Source organism: Callospermophilus lateralis, chromosome 1, assembly GCF_048772815.1.
Source record: "Callospermophilus lateralis isolate mCalLat2 chromosome 1, mCalLat2.hap1, whole genome shotgun sequence".
NCBI classification, from domain to species: Eukaryota; Metazoa; Chordata; class Mammalia; order Rodentia; family Sciuridae; genus Callospermophilus; species Callospermophilus lateralis.
The window spans coordinates 206981650-207007562 of NC_135305.1; the positions used below are offsets into that span (position 1 = coordinate 206981650).

The window sequence follows — 25913 nt, forward strand, 5'->3', positions numbered from 1 at the left end:
CCAGGGAGAGTCTGGATTCATCTCCTCCATTTTTATAACAGAATGGTAACCCCATCTTCTTCAAGCCTGTTTTTTTTTAAAGTTTATGAATCTAGACTTAATTGGCAATTATGAAATATCTGTAATTGAGGCTCCAAGTATTCAGTTTCACTTCTGGTTAGAAATCATGCTTTGGCCCCTCTTCTCCAAACGAAAAATAAATAGAAGCAGGATGTCTGGAGCCTAGGCTGAGCTTGGTGATTTCAAAACCAAGAGAGAACAAGTCTCTTGTGTAGAAAAGGGTCATAGATATTTTACAAATGAATATGGAATTTGCTTATGTTGGCAAAAGAGTTCTCCTCCCACCCAGTTTCTTGTCCCTCCAGTGACACTGGAGCTCTGTCTAATAGAGCATTATTCCTGGAGAACTGGGAGTCTATGCCAGTTCATGCCAGCCCCAGGTCAAGGCCAAGGTAACTCAGCAGAGAATTAAAAGTTAGTGTTAATATAGCAGTTCTCATAGGGCTCAAAGAATGGTCTGAATATGTGTACACGCACACAAAACAGACAAACAGCTCCTACTGCAAAGTAAATATCAGTGAAAATTTACTATTTGGGGTTTAAACCAAGACAACATCCTTTTTGAAACTGCCTACAATTCAACTGCATTGAATGTAATACAATATAACTAATATTAAAAATAGAAAGCAAAGCACTGTGGCCTGTAGTCCTAGCTATTCAGGAGGCTTAGACAAGAGAATCTCTTGAACCCAAGAGGTCAAGGCCAGCCTAAAATAAAGCAATGTAGTGAGGTCCCATCTAAAAATAAATAAATAAATGAAAATCTGATGGGAGCATTTTGGTATAGTCTAGAAAAATTCTTCTACTTAGGTTTACTTTCAGAAGCTAAGATTATTCAAAAAAAATACTTTTTAAGAAAATTATGTTGCCTCCTAACAGTTCCACCAGGACTATGTCAATTGGTCAACTCAATCTTCTTCCTGCTGGACCAAAGAGTGGAAACTCAAAAGTCAGATTGACCTGAGTTCCAACTTGAGGCTACGGGAACTTGGGAAGGGACTTAAAGTCTCCAGGTCTCAGGTTCCTTCTTGGTAATTTGGGATACTGCTAATATTTATGTGATAGGGCTGGGTTGGAATAGACAGCGTCTCGCCCAGTGATGTCCAGTGGAAATTTCCATAGGAATGAACCTGTGCCATATCTGTGTTTTCCAATATGGCAGCCACCAGACTAGTGCAAAATATGGCTAGTGTGACTGAAGAACTGAAGTTTTAATTTTATTTAATTTTAACTCTAATGTGGCCAGCACTACTGAATTCACCTGATATCAATCATATCAATATCACTCAATGTCACTATATGAATTCACCTGATATCAATAGTTCTGGTCAGATTGTATTGGACCATGAAAGTCTGGCATGCAAATAAATAAATGTCAGTGGACTTGGAATCTGGAGTCAGGGCATCCTAGCTTTGAGTTACTATGCAAGTTACTTACTGTCTCTAAGCCTCAGTTTCCTCATCTGTATTTGGGACTAATAATAATCCCTGCCTCAGAGGTCTGTTCAGAGAATAAATGAGAAATTGCATGTTCAGGACTAAACATAGCACCCAGAAGTTTTTGAACCGTTAGCTACTTGAACAATTTACTAGTAATGGATATTTCCCCTTTAGGCTAGAATTGTACTTTCCCAGATTGCTCTTAAATGTGCTGACCAATACGGGTCCCTCTCTGTGGTGGAATGAAACACTAGAAGATTAAACTTGAGTGAAGTCTCCTTGCATGTGAAATCGACAGTGGTCTGGCTACTTGATGGAAAGGACCTCACACTGTGTAGCTCTGTATTCAATCTCCTCAGCTATGTTGCTGCTTTTGAAGGCTTTTAGGATGAATCCACCTGATTGCCATAGTTCTGGTCAGATATCGACTCTATAGCTCAAGGCAAACCAGGAGAGCCAGTGAGACAGCCAACTCCCCACCCATCCCCCTGGATTCCAAGATAAGCTTAGACGCCAGGAAAACAAGTGGGCATGACTATCAGAATCTAGGTAAACAATACACAATGAGGAACCCTGGCAATGCCACATGGGCCGATGGGGCTTACACACAGGAAGGAAGTAGGGTTTCATATCTCTGTACTTCCCAGCCAGATCTGGGACCCTCACCCTTGGGCGTGCCTATGAAAAGAGAAGCAGTCAATAGATCCCAAGTCCACCCTCCTCTCATGGAGTCAGGGAGTCAGAAGCAGGGGAGGCAGTGGAAATGACTCCTTCAGTCCTCCCCTGAGAGGGAGAGGGAACGTGGGCAGAGCTTCTGCCCTCGCAAGCAGAAGCAAAAACCTGGAAGGTGAGAAAGCCAAGGAGCCATCCCCAGTACATTTTAGTTGTGCATTAACCACTGCTCATTCAGCAGTCATTCATTCAGTCAACAAACACTTATGAGGGTCTAATATATGCAAGACACTGACCCATCATAATAAAAAGAATCCCAGTCTTCATGAGATTAGCTATATAGAGAAAAGGATAAACAAACAGACAAACCATAAATCACAGTGATGTTTGATGCAGCTAAATAAGAATCGGTTAGCAGCTACTGAAGGACAGCATAGGAGAAGGAACAATTCTGCAAATGTGCAGAGATAAAGGAGAGCAAGGCATGGTCCAAATGCCTAAAGTGGCTCAGCAAAGATAAGCTGCTGCTGCTGATGGTGGTGGTAGATAGAGTGAGTGATAATAGAGCAATGGATGATGGATAGATAGAATAATGGATGCTAGATAAACTTGGATGGATGGATGGATGAAAGGTGGATAGATGGATGAATGGATGGGTAAATGGATAGAAGGATGGATGAATGGATGGACAGATGGATTGGTGGATTGTCACATTCCTCGTGACTAAAACACTCACGGTCACTCCAGGGGAACTGGGCTGCACGAAATAACCACCAAGAGTCAAAGATACCATTTTCTTTGGGGCTCACAAAAAGAGAGAGAGTGAGTGCATGCTGAACCCTTTTGTTGGAGAGAAGCCATTCAAATGAGGCAAGGAGTCAGGTTTCAGGGGATTGAGTCTAGCTTCATGATGTCTGCTGTCAGCAGATTGACTGACATCTAGGAAGGCCACATCCAAAGGCAGAGCAAGAGAAGAGGACACACAAAGGGCGTTTCCATGGAACATTCTATCCCAAACAGGGCAAAGGGGTACTATCACAAAGGAACAGGTGAGCGTAGCTCAATCCATGAGGCTACATGCCTATGTCTGAAGACACAATCTGCTACTTTGAGGACTGGGGCAATATCCAGGTCACTATGAAAGTGACCGACAGAGCCTCTCTGATCACAGGAAGGAGAATGCAAATTCATTCAGACTGGCTGCCCACAATGGATGGATGGATGGACGGGTGGATGGATGGATGGATAGATGGGTGAAGAGGTGGATGGATGGATGGACGGACAGACAGATGCTGTGAGCATGGATATGAGAAGACAAAAGGGAAAGGAAAAAAAAGAATTAGCTTTCTTTCAAGGGCCATTGCAGTGGTCTTTCTTATCATAAATTCTAAGTGTATGCTACCCAAAATGAATCAGTAAGATTCTCACTTCTAGAAATGATGATCCATCCCAACTGGACCCACTAAGTCAGACAGTGGCCACAGGGCCCTGGAAAGAAAACCCATGTCTGTCGAGGGAGATGACCCCACAGAGCTACCCTAGGTCATGGGTTTCCTGAGTGCAGATGCTTGGCCTTTCTTTCTGTGCTGTGACCAACCTCACCCATCTCCCAGGCTCCCCTTCATTGCTGGGAGAGCCTGAGCCATTCTCCCTACTGCTTGCATTTTGAGTGCCTTGACTAACACAGATACCCTCTTCTCCCTCTTTCAGAGAGAAGCACTTCTCCCCTCCACTTTCCAGCTGCTCCTCACTCATTAGCTTCTTCCAGTGGAGCAGACGGGTTTCCACACACAGATGTGCGAGTACAGGTGTGCCCATCATTTGCACCGTAAGGTGGCTGCCTATCTTTATGGATGTTGCTTTCTTAAGGAACTTATATTTAGTACAAGAGAATATCACTTTGCCCCCCCTCAAAGTGCCACCCCTCTTTAAGAGGTCAAATAATATTCTTTCTCTTCTGTCCATTTCCTCTTACCAAGGAGTAAAACAAAGGATTACAGTGGAAAGTGTCACTATAATTTGCATACATGATTTGCATGAGTTGACAATTATTCATTCTTTCAATAAGTATAAATTGAGAAGCTATACTTGTGCTAGGGCTGTTACAGGAACAAGTTCCTCTATTCAAAGAATGATGTAAGAGTCTAAGGGAAGCCAGAGGACAGACAGGCAATCACAGTGCAGGGGTGTGTGTTTCTTGGCATGTAGGTAGGCTTCCTAGCCCAGGGCTGAGCTATCCAAACCAACTTCTGACCTGGCTCAGCTAAAACCTAAGAACCAAGAGGGGGCCTTCTGGTATCTTTGAGATTATCTTTGACCCCAACAACCTAGTCCTCATTCTCAGCTACGTTTGTTTTAGAACCCAAAGTTCCATTTGACCCTCCCTACACGTCCAATCCAACCCCATGGTTTTTAGTAGCACACAAGACTCACAGGATTGATTTGTCATTCAGTGCTCTCTAGCTAATCCCCACCACCCCCGTTCCCCACCCCACAGTTGATCCTCCTACTGCAGCAGTTCTCAACTAGGGGGAGGCCTTCCACCCATCAAGGAGACACCTGAAGCCATTCTGGTTGTGACAACTGAAAGGTCATCAGCCCTAGTGGGTGAAGGCCGGGGACACTGCCCAACGTCCCACAGCCACGGGGCCATGGTGGAAGCCCTTGGTCTTCAGTTTGCTGAAGCCTCAGCAGGGGGGACTTCTGGGGGAGGACACATCAGGGAGGATGTGGGAGGCTGGGGCAGGCCCCTCGAAAATTTCTGCAGGAGACTCTGGAACACAGGTGTGCGTTCCAGAGCCCAACGGAGGCTTCAGCCCAGGTAGAAGCACTCTGAGTGCAGAAGTCCATGGATTCCAACACAACAAAAGAGTATGGCCTTCAGGAAGCATGAGAGGGTCCAGGCGTGGGCCTGGTGAAAAGAGGAGCAATGGTTTCAGGTGTGGGAAGATGGCTTCAGTTTTCAGAACCAGCTGAGTTAGAGATCTTGAGGGACATCTGGACAGTGCTGGGGAAGCTGGATGTGCTGGTATTGCACTCAGCCCCTGGGGTCTCAGCACCCGAGGTCACGACAGTGGACCCACAGGGGCGGACAAAATGGCTCAGATGGGGGCTGGGGTTGTGTCTCAGTGATAGAGCGCTTGCCTAGCATGTTTGAGGCACTGGGTTCGATCCTCAGTGCTGCATAAAAATAAATTAAATAAAGGTATTGTGTCCACCTACCAACTAAAAAAAATAGACATATATTATTTGTTGGGTGCAGAGCCGGCTGAACTGTGTTGTCTGCAGGGCAGGCTGAACAGATGTTGGCTGCAAGATGCCCACGCACTCAAACCCCCCTCTATCTGGTCCTTTATCACCTGTTGGCCTCAAGTCTGAACATTCAACCCTGCTCAAGGCTGAACACTTAACCCCCCCTTGGGCCAACAAGGCAGCTTGCAGACCCAGAGGCCCCATTAGATTTGGGCTATAAAAACTCCCTCCTGCCAGGCCCCCCCTCTCTTGCTCTCTCTCTCTTGCTCTCTTTGTCTTTCTTGCGTGCGCTCTCTGTCTCTCTCTCCCTCTTCATCTCTCCTCTTCTCTCTTTTTTTCTCTCTCTCTCCTTCTTTCCTTCTTTCTTTTCTCTTTGTTGCACTGCTGCAATAAAGATCTTTTGGTTGCTCCAAGTGTTGTGGTCACTTTTCTTTCATTATTTTTTTTTAAATGGCTCAGGTGGACATTTGACCCAGCTGTCCCTCTCCTTGGACTATTCCCAAAGGACTTAAAAACAGCCTACTACAGGGACACAGCCACAGCAATGTCTATAGCAGCACAATTCACAACAGCTAAACTGTGGAGCCAACTCAGATGCCCTTCAGTGGATGAATGGATTTTAAAAATGTGGCATATATACCCAGTGGAATATTACTCAGCAATAAGAGAATAAAATCATGGCATTTGCAGGTACATGGATGGCGCTGGAGAAGATAATGCTAAGTGAAGTTAGCCAATCCCCAAAAAACAAATGCTGAATGTTTTCTCTGATATAAGGAGGCTGACTCATAGTTGAGTATGGAGGGGGAGCATAGGAGAATAGATGAATTCTAGATAGGTCAGAGGGGTGGGAGGGGAAGGGAGGGGGCAGGGGATTAGCAAGGATGGTGGAATGTGATAGACATCATCATTATTCAAATTACATTATGAAGACATGAATTGAGTGTCAACATACTTTATATACAACCAGAGATATGAAAATTTGTGTTCTGTATGTGTAATAAGAATTGCAATGCATTCTGCTGTCATTTATTTTAATCAATTAAAAAATAAAGTAAAATAAAACTTAAAAAAAGAAAGACAAATAAATAGATACAGAATCATGTCATTGGCAAAAAAAAAAAAAAAAAAGGCTCTGGTGGAACCCTGAGGCCCGCAGGCAGCAAAAAAGAACCCCAAGGAACAAGGAGATGTGTCCAGAAAGGCAGAGGTACCTCTGGGGCATCTTAGAGCCCAGAGAAAAAGGCTGGGGAAGAAGAGGAAGTGTGAGCAAGTCAAAGGCTGCAGAGAGTGAAGCAAGACAAGGGCGGAAAAAACATCCCCAGGCACCGTGTCGCCACCCTAATGGCAAGATCACTTGATAACCCCGTCTTGGCTTCTTCCTTGACAAAGGAACATAACATTGCATTTCCCCCTTTTTCTGGGAAGAAGGCAACTTTTGTCCCCAAGTTCTGGGCTCTCTGGAGGGGTCAGGACCCGCTTTGTAGGTCCTGGTTTACTGGGATGGAAGCACCTTTCTAGGATCCTTTCCAGAGGATGTGGCTGAATCCTTGAGACAGGAAGGAGGTGAAGGTCATGCGCTCTGGGACAGAGATAGGAGGTGGCTCAAGTCAAGTCCTCTGAGGCTTCAGCCTCTGAGGAGTCTCAGGGGCACCGTTGGCAGAGCTGGCAGGAAGGAAGCGGAGCCTTCACAGGTCCCAGCTTATGGGCTCCTAAAGTCCTTGGCCCAGGGCCAGGGAGAACCCTGGACAGCCACCCACACTGAAGATCAAAATTAGGAGGGGCTACAATTTAATTTTATTAAAGGGAATATTTGAAATGAGGATGCTAAGTGGTGTGTTTATCACTCTCGTTTTTTAGCCTCTGTTCATAAAAGAAACATTTCTTAGACATTTCAACATTTATGATACAGATAATATTGAAACAGTGTCTATTCAACCCGACCCGAACCCATGAAAACTGGAGAGAAGACCCTTAGGCTGGGAAGAAGAGGCCGAGGAGAAGCCGGAGGACGGGGCTGGGAACCCCAGTTCGTCCTGACCCTCCTCTTCACACTCTGAGGACAGTGGGCGAGTGATCAGCCAAACAACCTGGTGAAGCAATGGCATGTGGCCGGGTTGAGCCTGAGTCTTCCTCCTCTGGTGTGCATGAGCCCTGTGGTTCCACAGTCTTGTGACACTGTGGCTTTGGAAATTTTAGTTCCCATTTCTTGTTATTCGGGGTAGTCAAGATTCGCAGGAAATTCAGAATCCTCCACTTTCCCAGAGAACGCTGGGACCCTGCCCAGATACCTTCTTGGCCACTGCACCTCCCCACCCTAGTTGCTGTGAACAGAGCTGCTGGGACTCACATCTGGGCCCTCACGGGCACCGTCGCCCACCTTCCCAGGGGATGGCTGGGGAGAACAATGGTGTGGCACAGTGGCCTGGTCACTCTCCAAAAAATCAGCAACCCTGGAGGGCCGTGTCAGTCCCACGGCTCCTCCTGAGGGCTGAGGGCTCAGTTTTGCCACCCTGAGGCCACTCCTCCTGCTGCCTGATCCTGCCTCATTCCACCTACCCCTTACAGGTATGTCTGCCCGAAGCCCTGCCCAGCAAGTTCCCATGCACACCTCTCCCTCTCAGAGCTGGGGATTCCCAGGAACCTGATCCAAAATAATCTATTCTGGGTTTCACTTTTCTTATACCAGAAGTCAGTCACAGATGAGAAGCAATATGATGTCACCACCTTGAGTTCTATTACTTTTCCTTTCCTTGTCCCATCTCTAAGAGACAAGCAAATGGTCCCTCAAGAACCTAAAAAGAGAAGACATTCGGAGAAAAGGCGAGAAGAGCAAGAGGCCCCCACATGCCTGACCTGGCTAAACCCACTCAAGCTTCCAGCCAGGATGACACTCACCCTGGGAAACCAGGTGCCCTGTTGACTGAGCCCAGGACCCTGCATGCTTCCCCAGCTTTGCTCATCTCCCCATGACATACAACCAGCTGTGTTCCTGACCACATCCCTCCAGGATGTCAATGCACTTGGGAGACGTGTCCTTCAGGATCTTAGAGGACTCAAGTGACATATGCAAGGTCAACTGAAGAAGGCTTAATGAAAGGCTGTTTTACAAAGATGTGGACGGGGTGCAGGGATCGCAGTGCAGGTGGAATACCCAGGGCTAATGAGAGCCGGTTGCTAGTCCCACTGTGGGTCTGGGAGAGCCAAGAGGAGGAGCCTTCTGAGACTCTTCATTAGGTCCAGGGGCACATCAGCCACTGAGAGCACTCCAGGAGGGGCCAGGGACTAAATCCCCTGATTTCACCGTCGGCCTAAAACTCCTCACTGGCCAAGCCCAAGTAAACATCGGAAGACACAGGAGCTTGTTCTCAACAAGGCAAGTGTCCCTGGACATGGAGCAGTGGGGACAAGAGTGGAGAGTGGATACAGAAGGACAAAAGAAAGATTAAGACAGTAAAGCACTCAATGCGTGTGACCTGAATAAATGAACTATGGGGTTCTCCAACAAATAGTCATTGAAATACAGCTCTGTGGATATTTACCATTTTAGTCACTGTCTGATGTAGACAATACAAAGCCTACACACATATTTTAAAAAGGCTACTAAATACAACATCAACCATGGGGACAGACAGCAACGTCTTGGGCTCTGTGAGAAAGGAGCTGGAACTGACAGTTCCTGGCCCACAGGTAGCACTTAGGAAAATGTGGACTGCAAGGAACGCATCACACACAGAGGAGGACAGCTAGGCGCCTGGTCCCTTTGCTGTCTAGTCTCTAAGTGGTCAGAGGGACACTCCTCTGAGCATTCAAACCCTGAGACTTGTGGCAAATATGAGGTTCGATTTGATAACAGCGAGACCTTGGGATGCAGCAAAGGCAGTCCTGAGAGGGAAATTTATAGCAAGAAACACCATCATCAAAAGAAAAGAGATCTCAAATAAACAATCTAATTATAATTTCAGGAGCTTTCTAGAAAAAAGACAAAAAAGTGTGCTTAGCAGAAGAAGGAAATAACAAAGGGCAAAGCAGAAATAAACAAAATAGAGACCGTTCCAGGTGCGGTGGCACACGCTTGTAATCCCAATGGCTAGGGAGGCTGAGACAGGAGGATCGTGAGTTCAAAGCCAGCCTCAGCATCTGCAAGGCGCCAAGCAACTCAGTGAGACCCTGTCTCTAAATAAAATACAAAATAGGGCTGGGGATGTGGCTCAGTGACTGAGTGCCCTGGAGTTCAATCCCCAGTACCCACCCCACCCCCCCAAAAAAAGCAATAGAAAATATCATTGAAACTAAAGGTTGGGCTTTTGAAAGATAAACAAAATTGGCAAGACTTTAGCTAGGCAAACCTTTCTCAAACAAATTTTAAAAAAAGAGAAGACTCAGATGATATTAGAAATGAAAGAGGATGGGGCTGGGGTTGTGGCTCAGTGATAGAGTGCTCACCTAACAAGAGCAAGGCCCTGGGTTTGATCCTCAGCACCACATAAAAACTCATCTCCCCATGAATACAACCAGCTATGTAAGTAAAATAAAGTAAGTAAGTAAAATATGTATGTAAGTAAAATAAAGGTATTGTGTCCAACTACAACTAAAAAAATGAAAATTTATTTAAAAAAAAAAAGAAATGAAAGAAGATGTATGGTATCTCAGAAATATGAGAAACTGCTATGAACAGCTATACACACACACACACACACACACACAAATTGTACTACCTAAAAGAAATGGGTAAATTCCTAGAAGCATGCGATCTACCAAGACTGAATAAGGAAGAAATAAGAAATCTGGACAGACCAATAACAAATAAGAAGATCAAATTAATAACAAAAAATATCACATCAAAGGGAATCCCAGGACCTGATGACCTCACTGTTATACTTAAACAAACATTTAAAGAAGAATTCATACCAGTCCTTTCATACTCTTCCAAAAAATTGAAGAGGATGGAATGCTTCCAAACTCATTTTATGAGATCAAAATTACCCTAATATCGAAGTCAGACAAGGACACTGCAAGAAAACAACAGACCAATATCCCTGATAAACAGAGATGCAAAAAAAAAAATCCTCAGTAAAATGAATTCAACAACACAGTAAGAACATCATTCACCATAAAGCAGGATTTATCCAAGGGATGCGAGAATGGTTCAACATACCTGAATCAATAAATGCAATATTCCACATTAGCAAAAATAAGGCCCAAAACCACATGCTGACCTCAAAAAATGCGGAAAAAGAATCTGACAAAATTGAACATCCAAGTATCTCAAAAATAAGTATAGACCTCAAACAGCGTGGAGGCTACATACGACCAACACACTTTTCACATCACATTACAGAGAATAAATGAAAGCTTTCTCTCTAAAATGAAGAACACTACAGGAAGGTCTACTCTTGCCCCTTTTGTTCTGCCACCACAGAAAAGCAACAATGAAAGATCAAGAGGAGGGGTGACAGGAGATTAAGAAAAACACAGAGACATTTTTAAGCAAAGCTGAGACTAGGTGGGACACTGTCCTCTGATGGAGGAACAGTGACCCAGAACCAGCTCAGCATGTTTATTATATAGAGTCTCATTATCAGGACGTTAAATTACAGAAGCCTTGTAAATTGTCCAAAGCTTGAGAGTTATTGAGAGGCTTCTTTGTGCACTAAAAAGTACAGAATTAGGAATTTCTTGCGGCTATCCTGTTGTGCCCAGAAAACCCATTTTACAGGACTACTTTATAACTGTTAGCATCAGAGCCGAGTGTCAAGGCTATTCCCACATCTTGCCTTTGGCAGGGAATGTTTCCCAGGCATGGTTTTGCCAACACACAGGATCGGCTAATGACGGGGACTTATTTGCTCTTCACATCATTCATCATAGCACTAGAAGTCCTGGCCAGAGCAATTAGACAAGAAAAAAAAATAAAAGGTATCATATAGGGAAGAAGTGAAATTGTCTACTGATGACATGATATTATTTATAGAAAATCTGAAAGACTAAACACACATTCTCTCTCTCTCTCTCTCTCTCTCTCTCTCTCACACACACACACACACACACACACACACACAATAGAACTAACAAATTAAACCAAGTGGCAGGTTACAGAATCAACATGTCGAAGTCAGTAGTATTTCTATTCACCAACAATAAACTATCTGAAAAAAGAAATTAAGAAACTAATTCCATTTATAATAGTATCAAAAAATAAATAAAATACTTAGGTATAAATTTAACCAATGAGGCAAAGGATCTGGACACCGAAAACGATAAGACACTGATGAAACAAATTAAAGAAGACACAAATCATGAAAAGAAATCTCATGTTTATTAACTGGAAGAATTAATATTGTTAAATTGCCTATCCTACCCTAAGTTATCTACAGGTTAAATGCAATTGAATCCTATCAAAATATCACTGTAACTTTTCACACAAGTAGGAAAAAATCCTAAAATTCATTTGGCTAGTAAGCAGGAAACTACCTGAAGGGTTCCAGTTAGGTTCTTCAGAAAAGTGGACACTCTGGGTCCCCAGCATGTCTCTGTCCAAAAAAGCTGTTTTCAGAGGCCAGCAAAACTCAGTAGGAGGTTACCCACCAGGTGCCACCAAAATTCAATAGGAAGTCACTTGTTATAGTGTATTCATTTGTTTTCTGTTACTATAACAAAATACCTAAGGTTAGGTACTCTATATGAAGAAAAGAGGTTTGTTTAGCTCATTGTTTGGGCGGTTCAAGGCCATGACACCAGTGTGGGAGAGAGAGAGAGAGAGCATATGGCTAGACAGGAAGCCAGAAATCTGGGAGAGGCCAATCTTGTTCTCTTATATCAACTCATTTGCACCTCCTAAAAGTTCCACCACACTCAAGAGCACCACATTGGGGACCGAGCCTCCAATGCATGAACCGTTGAGAAACACCCCCCGACTATATCCAATTCTCAGCATGTGGGGTCTGCAAAATTCACTATAGGGTGGCCACCACCACGGGGTCTCCACACAGCACAGGCAAATCATCCCCAAAACAGAACAAAACAGAAACAAATTCTGGAGCCAGAAACTGAGACCCCTGCCTCTTACCGTAACCTCCCTACGCCTCCTATGCCAGCCAGCAAAGGAGATGTGCTTACAGGGCCCAGCTCTGGAATCACAGGGCAAGACCGAGCTGTAGTGCAGAACCTCGACAACTGTGTATGGTATCCTTGGCTTTTTGTGTATTTAGGTAGTGAGGGTCCATACGGTTTTGCAGGAAGCCATTGGTGAACTGTCGTGAACTAAGACAATGTTGAAGCCGTTAGGCAGGAAAGGCTGGTTTCAGGAACTCCCAGCAGCAACCCAGCTAGTTTGAGAATACCTGGTTCATGTGGCGTCCTACCTCGCTCCATCACAAGCTCAGCACAGCATCGGAGATGGGGTGACCCAGCCTCTCAAAGATGGGTGTGCCTTGCCAAAATGCCCACCGACCTGCTTCCTGCCAGACCCCTGCCACACCAAGAAGCAGGCACCCAAGACTCCTCCGGCTGCAACCTTAACCTGCCTTTGACGTACTCCCCCTTCAACAAAGACTCGGGGCCCTTTTTAAGTTGCTCTCTTCCACCTCCTATCAGGACTGGAAGACCCGCCAAGCGCTCCCCTTTTTATAACTAATTTCTGGCTCTGTCTCTATTTCTTACTAATTATTTCAGACTTTTTATTTCCCACGCGGCTCACACCTCCTGAGCAGGAACCTGCCTTATTAGAGTGGCTGGTCACCCTGCAATATGATACGGACAACCTGTCTACCTCGTCCATAGAATTATTTCTGGAATTATCACCCAGGGGTGTGTTTTTGGCTTCCCTGATACAGGAACTCCGCAGCAAGAAAGGCTGAGACCATAAACTGTAGCTACGGGACGTGACTGTCCTGCGCCCACCTTCTCAGCAAGGCTGTTTGGACCACCAAACCACCCTTCCTATTCTCCTTCCCCACTTCCTCTTCCCATAGAGCTACTTTTCTACCAACCTACAATCGACTTGCTTCTTTGGTGTCAGTCTGTTGAGCGTATACCCCGTGAAGGTCAGGGTTTGGGGTTGTTTTCCTCATTGATGTATCCCTGGCACCGAGAACAGGCTGACCCCTGTAAGACCCTCTTAAATGTTGGTTGAGTGAATGGATGGTTTTCAAGTTGGGGGGAGCGAGAGTAGGACAGGATGGCTTCTTAGGTTGAAACTGGGGTTGAAGGCTGTGATAAGGAGGAACCCAGACCTTTAAGGGTAAGGTCTGTGAGCCACAGGCCAAAGCCACAGAATGTGCTAGAGTTTCATCAGCAAAGACGGCTGCTGCGCTTTGGATGAGCACTCCCACAAAGGCCACACACAGGGGGCAAGGTTTGGTGCCCAGCCTGTGGTTCTATGGCAAAGTGGAGAAACCTTTAAGAGGTGGAACCTATTAGATGGGAATATGGGGTCCCCTGCCCCTACCTGCCTCTCTTTTTCACTTTGCAGCCATTTCAGCCTCGTTTTCCTGCCACAAAGAGCTACCTCATCACAGCCCCCAAAGGCACCAGGGGCAAGTGAACATGGATTGAAACCTCTGAATCCATGAGTCAACTTTTCCCTCTTTAAAGTAGATTATCTCAGGTATTTTGTCACAGCGAGAGAGCGCTGACTAATACAATGTCCAGACAGTCGAATGGTAAATGGAACTTTCCTTGTGCCTCAGCTTCAGACCTCTAAGCTTCTCCTTCCTACCAGTTTAGAAGAAGCTTCGGGAATCTCATGGCCTGGGTGTGACTAGTCAGAATGGTGGGAATCAAGCCAAAACCAAATAATACTGAACGTGAAGGCCATGCTAATTGAGAAGTCAGGGTGAAAAAAAAAAAAATGGGGGAAAATTTAAATTTCATGTGATTCGGTGACATGTAGTATATGATGTGCCTACCTGCTCTTCCCCCCTGGCCCCCTCCCCCCTCCCCCCAGCCGTCCATCATCTGATGAGCAATGTGTATCCTGGTGGCTTGTTCAAGTTTCAATTCTGACTTGGCTCTCCCTCCCCTGCCTGGGGCTGACCACTGAGCCACCCTCACCTAGCCACCTGCCTTCTAGTGTTCTGGTGTGGCTGCAGAGTCAGTGAGACCTCCGGAGCAGGGAGGGGAGCCGCAGCCACCCCCAGCAGGAGGTCAGAGGTTCCCAGGGCCTGGTAACCCCACTCCCTCACCCGAGAGAGGAGAGGACTCACTGGGAGTCTTCTCCCAGCCTGGGTTCCCGCTGCCCCAACCCATGTCTCCCTTCCTGCTGTGGCCATTGGTATGCTTGGAGCTTAACGTCCCCGTCACATTAACACATGCTGCTGGCGGGGGCTCTCAGGGCAGGTTCCCCATCCTGGGCACTGGTGCTTTTTTATTGGGGCTTTTTTATGCTTTCTCTTACTCTTCCTAGTTTGAAGGTCCGCTTTCTGAATTCCTTGCTACCTCAGACGCATCTTCAGTGATAAAAAGGATGTCACTGTACCAGATTCATCCGTGCCAGGCGGACACCTAGGACTGATTTCCAAATTAGGTGGGTCCCAGGTACCAAGAGTCGTTGACCCGACAGAAGTCCACCAACATTTTTTTTTTTTTTTTCAGTTCTTTTAAGTTCCTCTTCCGAGCTCGCACGCCTTCCACGTCATCCCCGGTCCCCTCCCACCTCTAGATCTGTGTGTCGGCTCGGTCTCCTTTCTCCACCCCGGCCTCAGTTCGAGGCTCCTCTCATTCTCCTCGTGGTCTTTCCCGCCCGACCGGAAGTCACCTCCATGTCCTCATTTGGGATTTTCCCTCCTCGGGGTTCTTCACAGAACAGGGTCAGCTGCCCCAGATGTCCCCCGCAGCTCAGAGGACTTCCGGGTGCCTGCAGCACTCCTCGCTGCCTTCAACATCATTGCCCAGGCAGCCCTGCACTCACAGACACTGATGCCATCTCTGCCCGACTCTGGCCCCAACCTGTCCTTCCCCGCTGACTTCCCTCGGTGGCTTCCATTTTTCCCTCTTAGACCCTCAGCCAAAGCCCACTGTGCCTCTCAGAAATAGCCACAAAGATCCAAACACACCCTGCCGGCGGGGGCTCTCAGGGCAGGTTCCCCATCCCTGCACTGACACGGGGACGCTGCCTGGGGAGGGTCAGGACCCTCAGGTCCGGAATCCTGATGGCCACAGACATGCTTCTCCGCTGGTAGCTGCCACCTATTCAGAGCGCTAGTGTCAGAAGCCAGAGGGGTCTCGGTGCCTCTCAGCACGGTGACGCCAGCCGCCAACTATCACTCAAAGCAGCAGTAGCTTAGTTCCCTTTATCTACGGCTACAGAAGGACAGTTGTCTAAAAGGCCACGGGGAAATCAAAGGCGGGGTCCAGGAGAAGAGGGGAGGAGAAAACTTCCCAGTTTCTTTCAGAGGCTCATGAGAGGCTCCAGAGTTCAACGGCTGCTGAACTCAGCTGATCCCTGAGATCCGAGACTGAAGGGGCAAAGCCACCCAGGGAATAACAGTGAGTGGCTCCTCTTGTCCCTGAGGGTCTCAACCAGCTCCCTCAGAAGGAAGCCGTCTTCCCACTGTCCCAGGAATTCCCACGGCTCCCTGGATGGTGGATCAAGAGACTGCGCACCTCCCCGCAGGAACTCAATCAAACGGTAAGTCCTATAAGTTCTGCCCACGGGGATGCTCCGCGTGGTTTCACTTTTGCAAACATTTGTTTATCTCCCTGGAGAGGGAAACATCTCCGCCTGTCACAGGAAGCTGTTTCAAGGGTGAGCAAACTTTTTGAACACGTAGATATTATTAAGACCTACACGGGGATTTCTTGCAATTCAAAGCTGCGGTATTCGGTTCTCTTTCATTGTATGTGTACTTAAATATTGTTTCCAAGTAGGCTAGCCTTGTGGCAACTAGAAGAAATTAAGCCAAGATGATGTCATGCCTATTTTAATGCCCTGGGGCACCTAGCACACCACTAAGTACTTAAGAGTCAGATGAATATAGTCGCTGCTGCTCCAGGGAGGTGGGCACCTGTTTAAAAAAAAAAAAAAAAAGTGTTTAATTTCAGCCTTCTGTGTTGCAGACCTACTCTGTTAGAATAAAGCCAGGGGACCTTGTGGCTCTATGGGTGCCATTTCTGGTTGTGGTTTCTTCTGGGATATTATACAGCTACAGGGAGGAGAAATAATCTCTTGTTTACCCACAGGACATCCAGAAAATGGATAATTACACAGCAGCCCCAGACGACGACTACGACGTCTTCATCAGCGATGCTCCCAAGAACGACGACAAGGTGGAACCACCACCGTGTGACAGATACATGGCCCAGGTCCTCTCAGCCCAGCAGGTGCTGCCGTTCAGCGGCACCCTGTTGGTGGCCGGTCTCCTGGGCAATGCCTTGTTTGTGTTTGTCCTGGTCAAATATAAAGGACTGAAATACGTGGAGAAAACCTATTTTCTGAACTTGGCCATTTCCAAGATGTGCTTCTTGCTTTTCCTGCCCTTCTGGTTTCACACTGCTCTGGAGAGGAGAAGCGCCGATGAGCCGCTGTGCCCGGTTTTCGCAGGACTCCGCTCGGTGGGTGTATTCAGTGAGGCGCTCTTCAACACCCTCCTGATCATGCAAAGGTACGTGGTGTTTTTCCACGTGAGATGGTTGTCCCCAGCCTTCAGGACGATGCCGGGCACTGTGATCACAAGTGTTCTGATGTGGGTAGTGGCCTTTCTGGTCACTCTGCCTGAATACGTGCTTTATCAACCTCAGATGGGATTCCAGAAATACCAGTGGTGCTCCTTGAGCAGATCCCACTTTCTGCCAGCTGATGAGACCTTCTGGAAGCATTTTCTGACTCTGAAGATGAACATTTTGGTACTGGTTTTCCCGCTGCTCGTTTTTGTATTTTGCTACGTGCGAATGAGAAACCGACAGAGGTCCAGGGAGAGTCCCCCGGACCTTTCTAGGCTCCCATTTGCCCTGACGGCCCTCTTCCTTTTGATGTGGGCACCCTACAACATCGCGCTTTTCCTGTCTGCTTTCAAAGAACACTTCTCCCTCCATGACTGCAAGGGCACCTACCGACTGGACCTGAGCGTTCAGGTCTCAGAGATCCTGGCCATCGCCCTCTGCTGCGTCACCCCTCTTCTCTGTGTGTTTTGGAACAGGACACTCAGGAGATACCTCTGCAGGCGGCTCCTCTGGTGTAAGGACACCTCACCTCAACCCAGCGAGGGGTCAGACCCAGGTACATCAAGGCAAGATGAAGACCACAGCACTGAAATGTAAACCAGCTGGCACCAACCACGGGACAAATAAATGTTGACTTTTGTCTCTTTGCATTGTTTTGTCCAATTTTTTTTCTTTTTTTTTTTTTACCCATTTGTATATGAAATAGAATGTGGAAGAAAAAGGGGCGGGTGAAGGAACATTTACTAAGCCTTGGATTTGTCCCAGGCACTGTCCCTGGATCTTTATGAACATGTGCTCTATCTCCCTGCTCCCTCAGTCTCATCCGGTGTGGATGGGATTCATCTCATTTCTCTGAGAAGGAAACTGAGGCTCAGAAATTAGAAAGTGGCAGGAGTGAGACACAAACCCAGTGTCGTTTGCCCCAGACCCTATATGTTTTATCCAAACAGGCCGAACTACCCGGAATTATCCAACAAAATACATGAAATAAATATGAGCTTTTAAAAAACCATTGGGGGCACATTCCACAATAAGAAACAACCCATTGATATAATTTTTCAGGCACATTTTCTCGCAGATGATCAGAAGGACTGGCTACGGAGAGCAAGGTACGGTGACCTGTTCTGTAGGAGTTCTCCAAGATCCCTTGGCTACTCAGCACCCCAGCGCCCCCAGGTCTCCCTAACCCATGCGCCTTCAAGGTTCCTAATATTTCCTCTGACTTTATCATAAAGGTGAGGGAATCTTAGGAAATATAAGTGCAAACTTCTGTTCAGAAAAGTCTAACAAGGGGCTGGGGTTAGAGCTCGGTGGTAGAGCGCTTATCTAACATGTGTGAGGCACTGGGTTTGATTCTCAGCACCACATATAAATAAATTAAATAAAGGTCCATCAACAACTAAAAAAAAAAATTAAAAAAAAAGAAAGAAAGAAAGGTCTAACAAAATAAACGCTTTGACCTTTTAATTATACCACACACCTCAGGCCTCACCAGCCCCTGACTACAGAATGTCCCACTTCCTTTCTACAACTGAATGATACCACACAGGACAGGCCCCACCTGCCACACCAGCAGAAAGCTAGCTCCCCACACAGAGTTCCCTCCCCCAGGACCCTGAGTCCTGCAAGTATGGCTCAGTCTTGGTCTCATCATCCTCTCCCTGACCCGTGTTCAGAGACAGATTCCACACTCTCTGGTCTCTTGCTAACCCCATCCCTGTCCTTGAGGATGTGGGCAGTGGCCGGGTCTTACAGACAAGGGGCCTGGGACAGGGCTTCATCCAGAAGGTCCAACATCCTGCTTGCACCGGAGGCACCGCACTGACACTTGCTGAAGACGTCACCTGGTCACCTCTCCTGCTGTGATCCAGAGCAGCAGCCAACACGGCTCCCCAGCACTGGCCACATGTTCGTGCCCTTGAACCTCCGTGGAAAGCAGCAGGTCCACATCCCTCCTTCACGGCTACATGGGTGGGTGCAAATAAGGAGGCACAGGGACCTCTAACAAATGGAAAGGCCAAATCTTTGGCCAACCAAAAAGCATCCTTGATTTTGTCTCAAATCAGTGAATAGATATGGTAATTTGTATCAATGAAATAAGGTGAAGAAAATCTTATTTTCCAAGCATCAGAATTCTTTCCATGTCACCCTGAAGACTCCCCATTTGTGTTAGGTGAAATATTTCAAATTCTATTAGGACATGGGATGAGACCGTCAAGGACCAGACTTAAGTAACAATAAATGACTCTAGAGCAATTCTATGGCAGTGGTCTCAGACATGAGCACACATCACAACCTCTGTGTTGAAGCATGGATTCTGGGCCTCAGACCCAGGTGTCTGACCCATTAGGTCTGAGAATATGCATTGATGACAAATTTCCAAGGGATACGGATACTGCTGGCCCTGGGACCTCTCTGAGAACCACTGTTCTAGGGAGAAGGAACTCAGCTAAGGTGTTTGGTTTTGTCCCCAATATAGTATGGAATTAGAGCCAAGGCTGAATTGTTTGGGAATGTAACAGGGCATGGGGAGGCATTGGCGGGGCTACAGTGGGGGAGGTGGGGAAGACATAAGAAATAGCTGTCAGTTATAGAGAAATTAGGGAGTAAATGATGCGGAGTACCAGTAAATCCTTCTCTGGTACTCCGCATCATTCACTGAGAAGTTATGGCTACATATACTTTTCTATGATTGTGATGGGGTCCAAGTCTGGTCATCTCAAGATGAGCTGGAGTTGGGCTGGGGGTGTGGCTCAATGGTAAAACACTTGCCTAGCATGTGTGAGGCCCTGGGTTCCATCCCTAGCACTATGAAAAAAAAAGATAAAGATGAACTGGAGTGAGCACAGGGAACAGGTATAACTGGAAGAAGCATACTTCTCTGCACAAAGGACCTTCCATTGCAAAGGTGAATGCTAGCTGACAAAGAAAGAAAGAGAGAGAGAAGGAAACCAATAGTGACATTCAAAATGGTACCAAATATTTCAAGAAAAACATGAAAGAATTGGAACTCTCCTTTACCGAAGGTGGGAATATCCAATGGTAAAACCACTTTGGAAAAACTTGAAATATTCTTAAAAAGTTATTATACTCAAGAATATTTGCCCAAGAGAAATGAAAACATGTAGCCATCCATAGACTTGTTCATGAATGTTCATGATCGCTGCATTTAAACAGTTCCACCATCCATCAACGAACATTAGTAAGCAGGAGTATATCTATATGATGGAATACTGTGCACCAGTACAAGGAACAAAGTACTGATTCGCACAACAACATGCATGAAATCTCAAAATGCTACATGAAGAAAGCCAGATATATTTTTAAAGAGTATTTATTTTATGAAGCCAAGCGCAATGGCGCATGCCTGTAATCTCAGCGGCTCAGGAGGCAGAGACAGGAGGATTGCAAGTTCAAAGCCAGCCTCACCAACAGTGGAGTGCTAAGCAACTCAGTGAGACCCTATCTCTAAAGTACAAAATAGGGCTGGGGATGTGGCTCAGTGGTCGACTGCCCCTGAGTTCAATCCCCAGTACCAAAAAAAAAACTCCTTGATGTCAGGCATTGATATTTCTATTTATTATATTAGAAATTTAGACACAGAAATTTTAGATAGTTATCTTATTATTTTTAAAACAATAATAAACCTATTGCATGTTAACATAAATATTTCTCTAAAAAAGATAATCATTTTTTCAAAAGAAAAAAAATTAACAAGAAGTCTTGCTTTTCCTTTTTTTTTTTTTTTTTTTTTTTTGCATGTTCTTTTAATGGCTGACTCACTAAAAGAGACTGGATTCTCTTTCTCTTTCTGCAACCAAACTGTGGGAGTATCCATTGTCAGATAGCCCCTAGAGAATTCCACTTATGAGGGAATCAGAAAGAGAAATAACTTCTTGGCATCCTTATGAAACTAGTTTGTCCTCTAGGACTCCCTGAAAGTCTCACACATGGAGAAGAGCTCTAGACTGTCACCTCAAAAATAAAATGACTAGATTCTGAGGTGTTTGTAGCTTCCAGACCCTTCCACGTGGCACCATTTACACTCCCAGCTTCACAAGGTTACCAGCTCTCCAGATGGTCAAGACTTTAAAGATCAGAATAAAATACAGGTCTTCAGCGCTTGAGTAGGCAAAGGAAGTGGTTTCATTAAAGCGCCCTGCAGGCTGGGGTGCAGCTCATAGGTAGAGTGCTTGCCTCACCTACACCAGGCTCTGGGTTCCAGCCCCAGAACCACAGAGAGATGAGATGGTCCTGTGTCAACTGACCGTCGGTATGAGAAAAAAAAAAATGAAGTTTGACCTCTGCTCTATGTCATCAACAAAGGAACATGTCACCAACACGACATGGCCAGGAAGGAGGCAGACAGGAGAATCTATACTGTGCGATCTCACTGACATCAAATTCAAAAACAGGCAAGATAGTGGTTCCTTTGGGGGAGAAAGGGGGCAGGATTGGAAAACACATGAGAAGGGCTTCTGCTTATCATGTAGGTTCCCTGACCTAGTTCTAACATAAAAACCTAAAGACTTCCTAGGACTCCTGGGGGAACATGAACGTGAGCAGGGTGTCAGATGACACGGAATTTTCATTTTCAAGCATGACAGTGAAATTTTGATGATAAGAAGAATGTCCTTGTCCTATGAAATACGGTCCTAGTCAGTTCAGACAACTACAGTGAGAACTCCATAGCCGAGTGGATTCAAGCAACACTTCCTTATCGCGGTTCTGGAGGCTGGTAAGTCCAAGGTGGAGGTACCAGAAAGTCCTGCGCTGGCAGAGGGCCACTTCCACCTGCAGACAGCTGTCTTCTCCCCGTCCCCTCCCATGGCTGAGGGAGAGCAAGCAGACCTTCTCCTGTGTCTCTGCTCATAGGAGCACTAATCCCGTCCTGGCGGGGAGACCTCCTGACCTAGTCATCCCCCACCATATTCCCATCTCTATGTATCACTTTGGGGGTTAGGATTTCAGCATATGAATTGAGAGCAGCCACAAACATGTGGTCCATAGCAAATGTCATTCAAATCATTCCGTCACACACGTGTGCGCACACACGCGCACACACACACCACATAAAAAGAAAGAGGGGAAAATATGTCAAAATGCTAACACAGGGCTCCGCCAAGGTAGCAGTAACTGCCACGGCAATGCCGAAGGGACCCAAGCAGCAACCACTGGAGCCCGAGTGGATGGGGGACGGAGACAGCACAAGTCCCGCAGACAAGGTGGTGAAGAAAGGGAAGAAGGACAAGAAGACCAAAAAGACGTTCTTTGAGGAGCTGGCAGTAGAAGATAAACAGGCTGGGGAAGAAGAGAAAGTGCTCAAGGAGAAGGAACAACAGCAGCAACAGCAGCAAAAGAAGAAGCGAGACACTCGAAAAGGCCGGCAGAAGAAGGATGTAGATGATGATGGAGAGGAAAAAGAGCTAATGGAGCGCCTTTCTGTACCTGCCAGTGACGAAGAGGATGAGATACCTGCCCCAATACCCCGAGCAGGAAAGAAGACCAAGGGTGGCAATGTTTTTGCAGCCCTGATTCAGGATCAGAGTGAAGAACAGGAGGAGGAAGAAAAGCATCCTCCTAAGGCTGCTAAGCCAGAGAAGAATCAGATCAATAAGGCTGTATCTGAGGAGCAACAGCCTGGGCTCAAGGGCAAAAAGGAAAAGGAAGAAAAGTCGAAAGGGAAGGCCAAGCTTCAAAATAAATTTGCTGCTCTGGATAGTGAAGAGGAAGATGAAGAAGATGAAATGACGGAAGAAAAGGAGCCTCCCACACAAGGAAAAGAGAAGGCCAAAAAGTCAGAACAGGGTTCAGAGGAAGGAGAGGAGGAAGAGGGAGAGTCAAAGGCAGATGATCCCTATGCTCACCTTAGCAAAAAGGAGAAGAAAAAGCTCAAGAAACGGATGGATTATGAGCGCCAGGTGGCTCCATTAAAAGCAGCTAATGCTGCCGAAAATGACTTCTCTGTATCCCAGGCAGAGGTGTCCTCCCGACAGGCCATGTTAGAAAATGCATCTGATGTCATGCTGGAGAAGTTCAGTATCTCGGCCCACGGCAAGGAGTTGTTTGTGAATGCAGATCTATTCATCGTAGCTGGACGCCGCTATGGGCTGGTGGGACCTAACGGCAAGGGCAAGACCACACTCCTCAAGCACATCACCAACCGTGCCCTGAGCATCCCTCCTAACGTTGATGTGCTGCTGTGTGAGCAGGAGGTAGTAGCAGATGAAACACCAGCAGAGCAGGCTGTTCTTCGAGCTGACACCAAGCGATTGAAGCTGCTGGAAGAGGAACAAGGACTTCAGAGGCAGTTGGAACAGGGGGATGACACAGCTGCTGAGAGGCTAGAGAAGGTATATGAGGAATTGCGAGCCACTGGGGCAGCAGCTGCAGAGGCCAAAGCACGACGGATCCTGGCTGGTCTGGGCTTTGACCCTGAGATGTAGAATCGGCCCACACAGAAGTTCTCAGGGGGCTGGCGCATGCGTGTCTCTCTGGCCAGGACACTGTTCATGGAGCCTACACTGCTGATGTTGGATGAACCCACTAATCACCTGGACCTCAATGCTGTTATCTGGCTCAATAACTATCTTCAGGGCTGGCAGAAGACACTGCTGATTGTCTCCCATGACCAGGGCTTCCTGGATGATGTGTGCACTGATATCATCCATCTCGATGCCCAGCGGCTCCACTACTATAGAGGCAATTACAGGACCTTCAAGAAGATGTACCAGCAAAAGCAGAAAGAACTGCTGAAACAGTATGAGAAGCAGGAAAAAAAGCTGAAGGAGCCGGAGGCTGGTGGCAAGTCCACCAAGCAGGCGGAAAAGCAAACAAAGGAGGCCCTGACTCGAAAACAGCAGAAATGCCGACGGAAAAACCAAGATGAGGAATCCCAGAAAGCCCCTGAGCTCCTGAAGCGCCCAAAGGAGTACACTGTGCGCTTCACTTTCCCAAATCCCCCGCCACTCAGCCCTCCTGTGCTGGGTCTGCATGGTATAACATTTGGCTATAAGGGGCAGAAACCACTCTTTAAGAACCTGGATTTGGGCATCGACGTGGACTCAAGGATATGCATCGTGGGCCCTAATGGTGTGGGGAAAGCACACTACTCCTGCTGCTGACAGGCAAGCTGACGCCGACACATGGGGAAATGAGAAAGAACCACCGATTGAAAATTGGCTTCTTCAACCAGCCATATGCAGAGCAGCTGCACATGGAGGAGACGCCCACTGAATATCTGCAGCGGAGCTTCAACCTGGCCTACCAGGATGCACTCAAGTGCCTGGGCTGCTTTGGCCCTGAGAGTCATGCGCACACCATCCAGATCTGCAAACTCTCTGGTGGGCAGAAAGCCCGAGTTGTCTTTGCAGAGCTGGCCTGTCGGGAGCCCCATGTCCTCATCTTGGACGAGCCAACCAATAACTTGGACATAGAATCTACGGATGCTCTGGGGGAGGCCATCAATGAGTACAAGAGTGCTGTGATTGTCGTCAGCCATGATGCCCGACTCATCACAGAAACCAACTGCCAACTGTGGGTAGTGGAGGAGCAAAGTGTTAGCCAAATTGATGGGGACTTCCAAGACTACAAGCGGGAGGTGTTGGAGGCCCTGGGCAAAGTCATTGACCAATCGACCCTGAGAATGAGTTTCCCTTCTGGAAATCTCCTGAGAGACAGGCTTATGTGACCTAGAAGTACCCCATTGTCTCCCTCTCCTTGGAAGCCTGCCTCTGCCCTGCAGCTGACCCAGCAACCACTTGGGCACATGAAGGTGGAGCTGTGACCAGGATACTACTTTGATTGCTTCCTTTGAAAGATTTGTGTGTGCCGCTTTTCTTCAGACAACTGAGCTGACTTACCCTCAGCAGCCCTCTACACAAACAGAGGTGACCATCATTATTGTGGGGTTCCATCCAACCAAGCTTAGGTGGCCTCTTGTCTTGAGACTCATTCCTCAGAAGACTGCCTCTGATCTACCCTAAAGCTTCAGGCCTAGCTGCCCCCACGGGTTTCGAGTGGCGCTTTTCTTTTTTGATGGATTTAATGCTGACTTACACAAGTATCCATTTGGACCTCAGAATTGGAGGCAGGTGTCTGAGGCCTGTGTTGTTATCCAGCCTAAGATCTGGTGCCTGTGGTCACTTGTCTGATTGGGGACCTGAGGGCAGGAAAGGAAAGCTGCAAAACTTTAATTTTCTTTTACACAGGGAAGAAATAAAGGAAAGGAGTTGCTGCTGCCAAAAAAAAAAAAAAAAAAAATGCTAACAGTTGTAAATCCAGAGGGAGGAGAGACGGATGCTCATTGAACCCTTCTTTGACCTATCTGGTATAAATAGAAATTTCCAAGAGAACAAAGTTGAAGGGGAAACTGATTTTGATACTGTCTAAATAAGAACAAAAGAAGAGGCTGGTGTCTTAGTCCAGTAGAACGGTATCTCTCACAGTTCTGGAGGCTGGGAACGCAAGATAGAGAAGCAGGCATCACCCGGGTGTTTGGTGAGAGCCAACACCTGGTTCGTAGTTGGCTGTCTTTTCACTGTAAGCTCACATGGCAGAAGGAAGGAGGGAGCTCTCTGGGGCCTCTTTTATGAGGACGTTAATCCTGACCCTGAGGGCTCCGCTCTCATGACCTAATCACCTCCATAGACCAGATCTTCTAACATCGTTACATTAGGGATTAGGTTTCAACGTATTAATTTGGGAGGAAATAAATATTCTGTCCATAGCGGTTGTCCACAGGACATATTTTAAAAGAATCTTCTTCCCCAGTCTCTAGTAATTGGGGTCCAACTCAGTCTGTAGTGGAGCGAGAGACAGAACAAATC

The 25913-nt window shown here is 46.7% G+C and overlaps 1 protein-coding gene and 1 pseudogene across 1 annotated transcript; both read left to right on the forward strand.

Annotated features, from left to right (window-relative positions):
• The first annotated feature begins 16617 nt into the window (after positions 1–16617).
• Ccrl2 (C-C motif chemokine receptor like 2) lies at positions 16618–17682 on the forward strand. The gene has a single exon (XM_076856656.1). It carries the CDS (start codon positions 16618–16620, stop codon positions 17680–17682), a length of 1065 nt encoding a protein of 354 aa, XP_076712771.1.
• A 4534-nt stretch (positions 17683–22216) lies between these two features.
• On the forward strand, positions 22217–24775 carry LOC143399737 (ATP-binding cassette sub-family F member 1 pseudogene; annotated as a pseudogene).
• The last annotated feature ends 1138 nt before the right edge of the window (positions 24776–25913 follow it).

Excerpts from the sequence above, each read along its gene's own strand:
- Ccrl2 (XM_076856656.1), top strand. The coding sequence starts at position 16,618 with ATGGATAATTACACAGCAGCCCCAGACGACGACTACGACGTCTTCATC.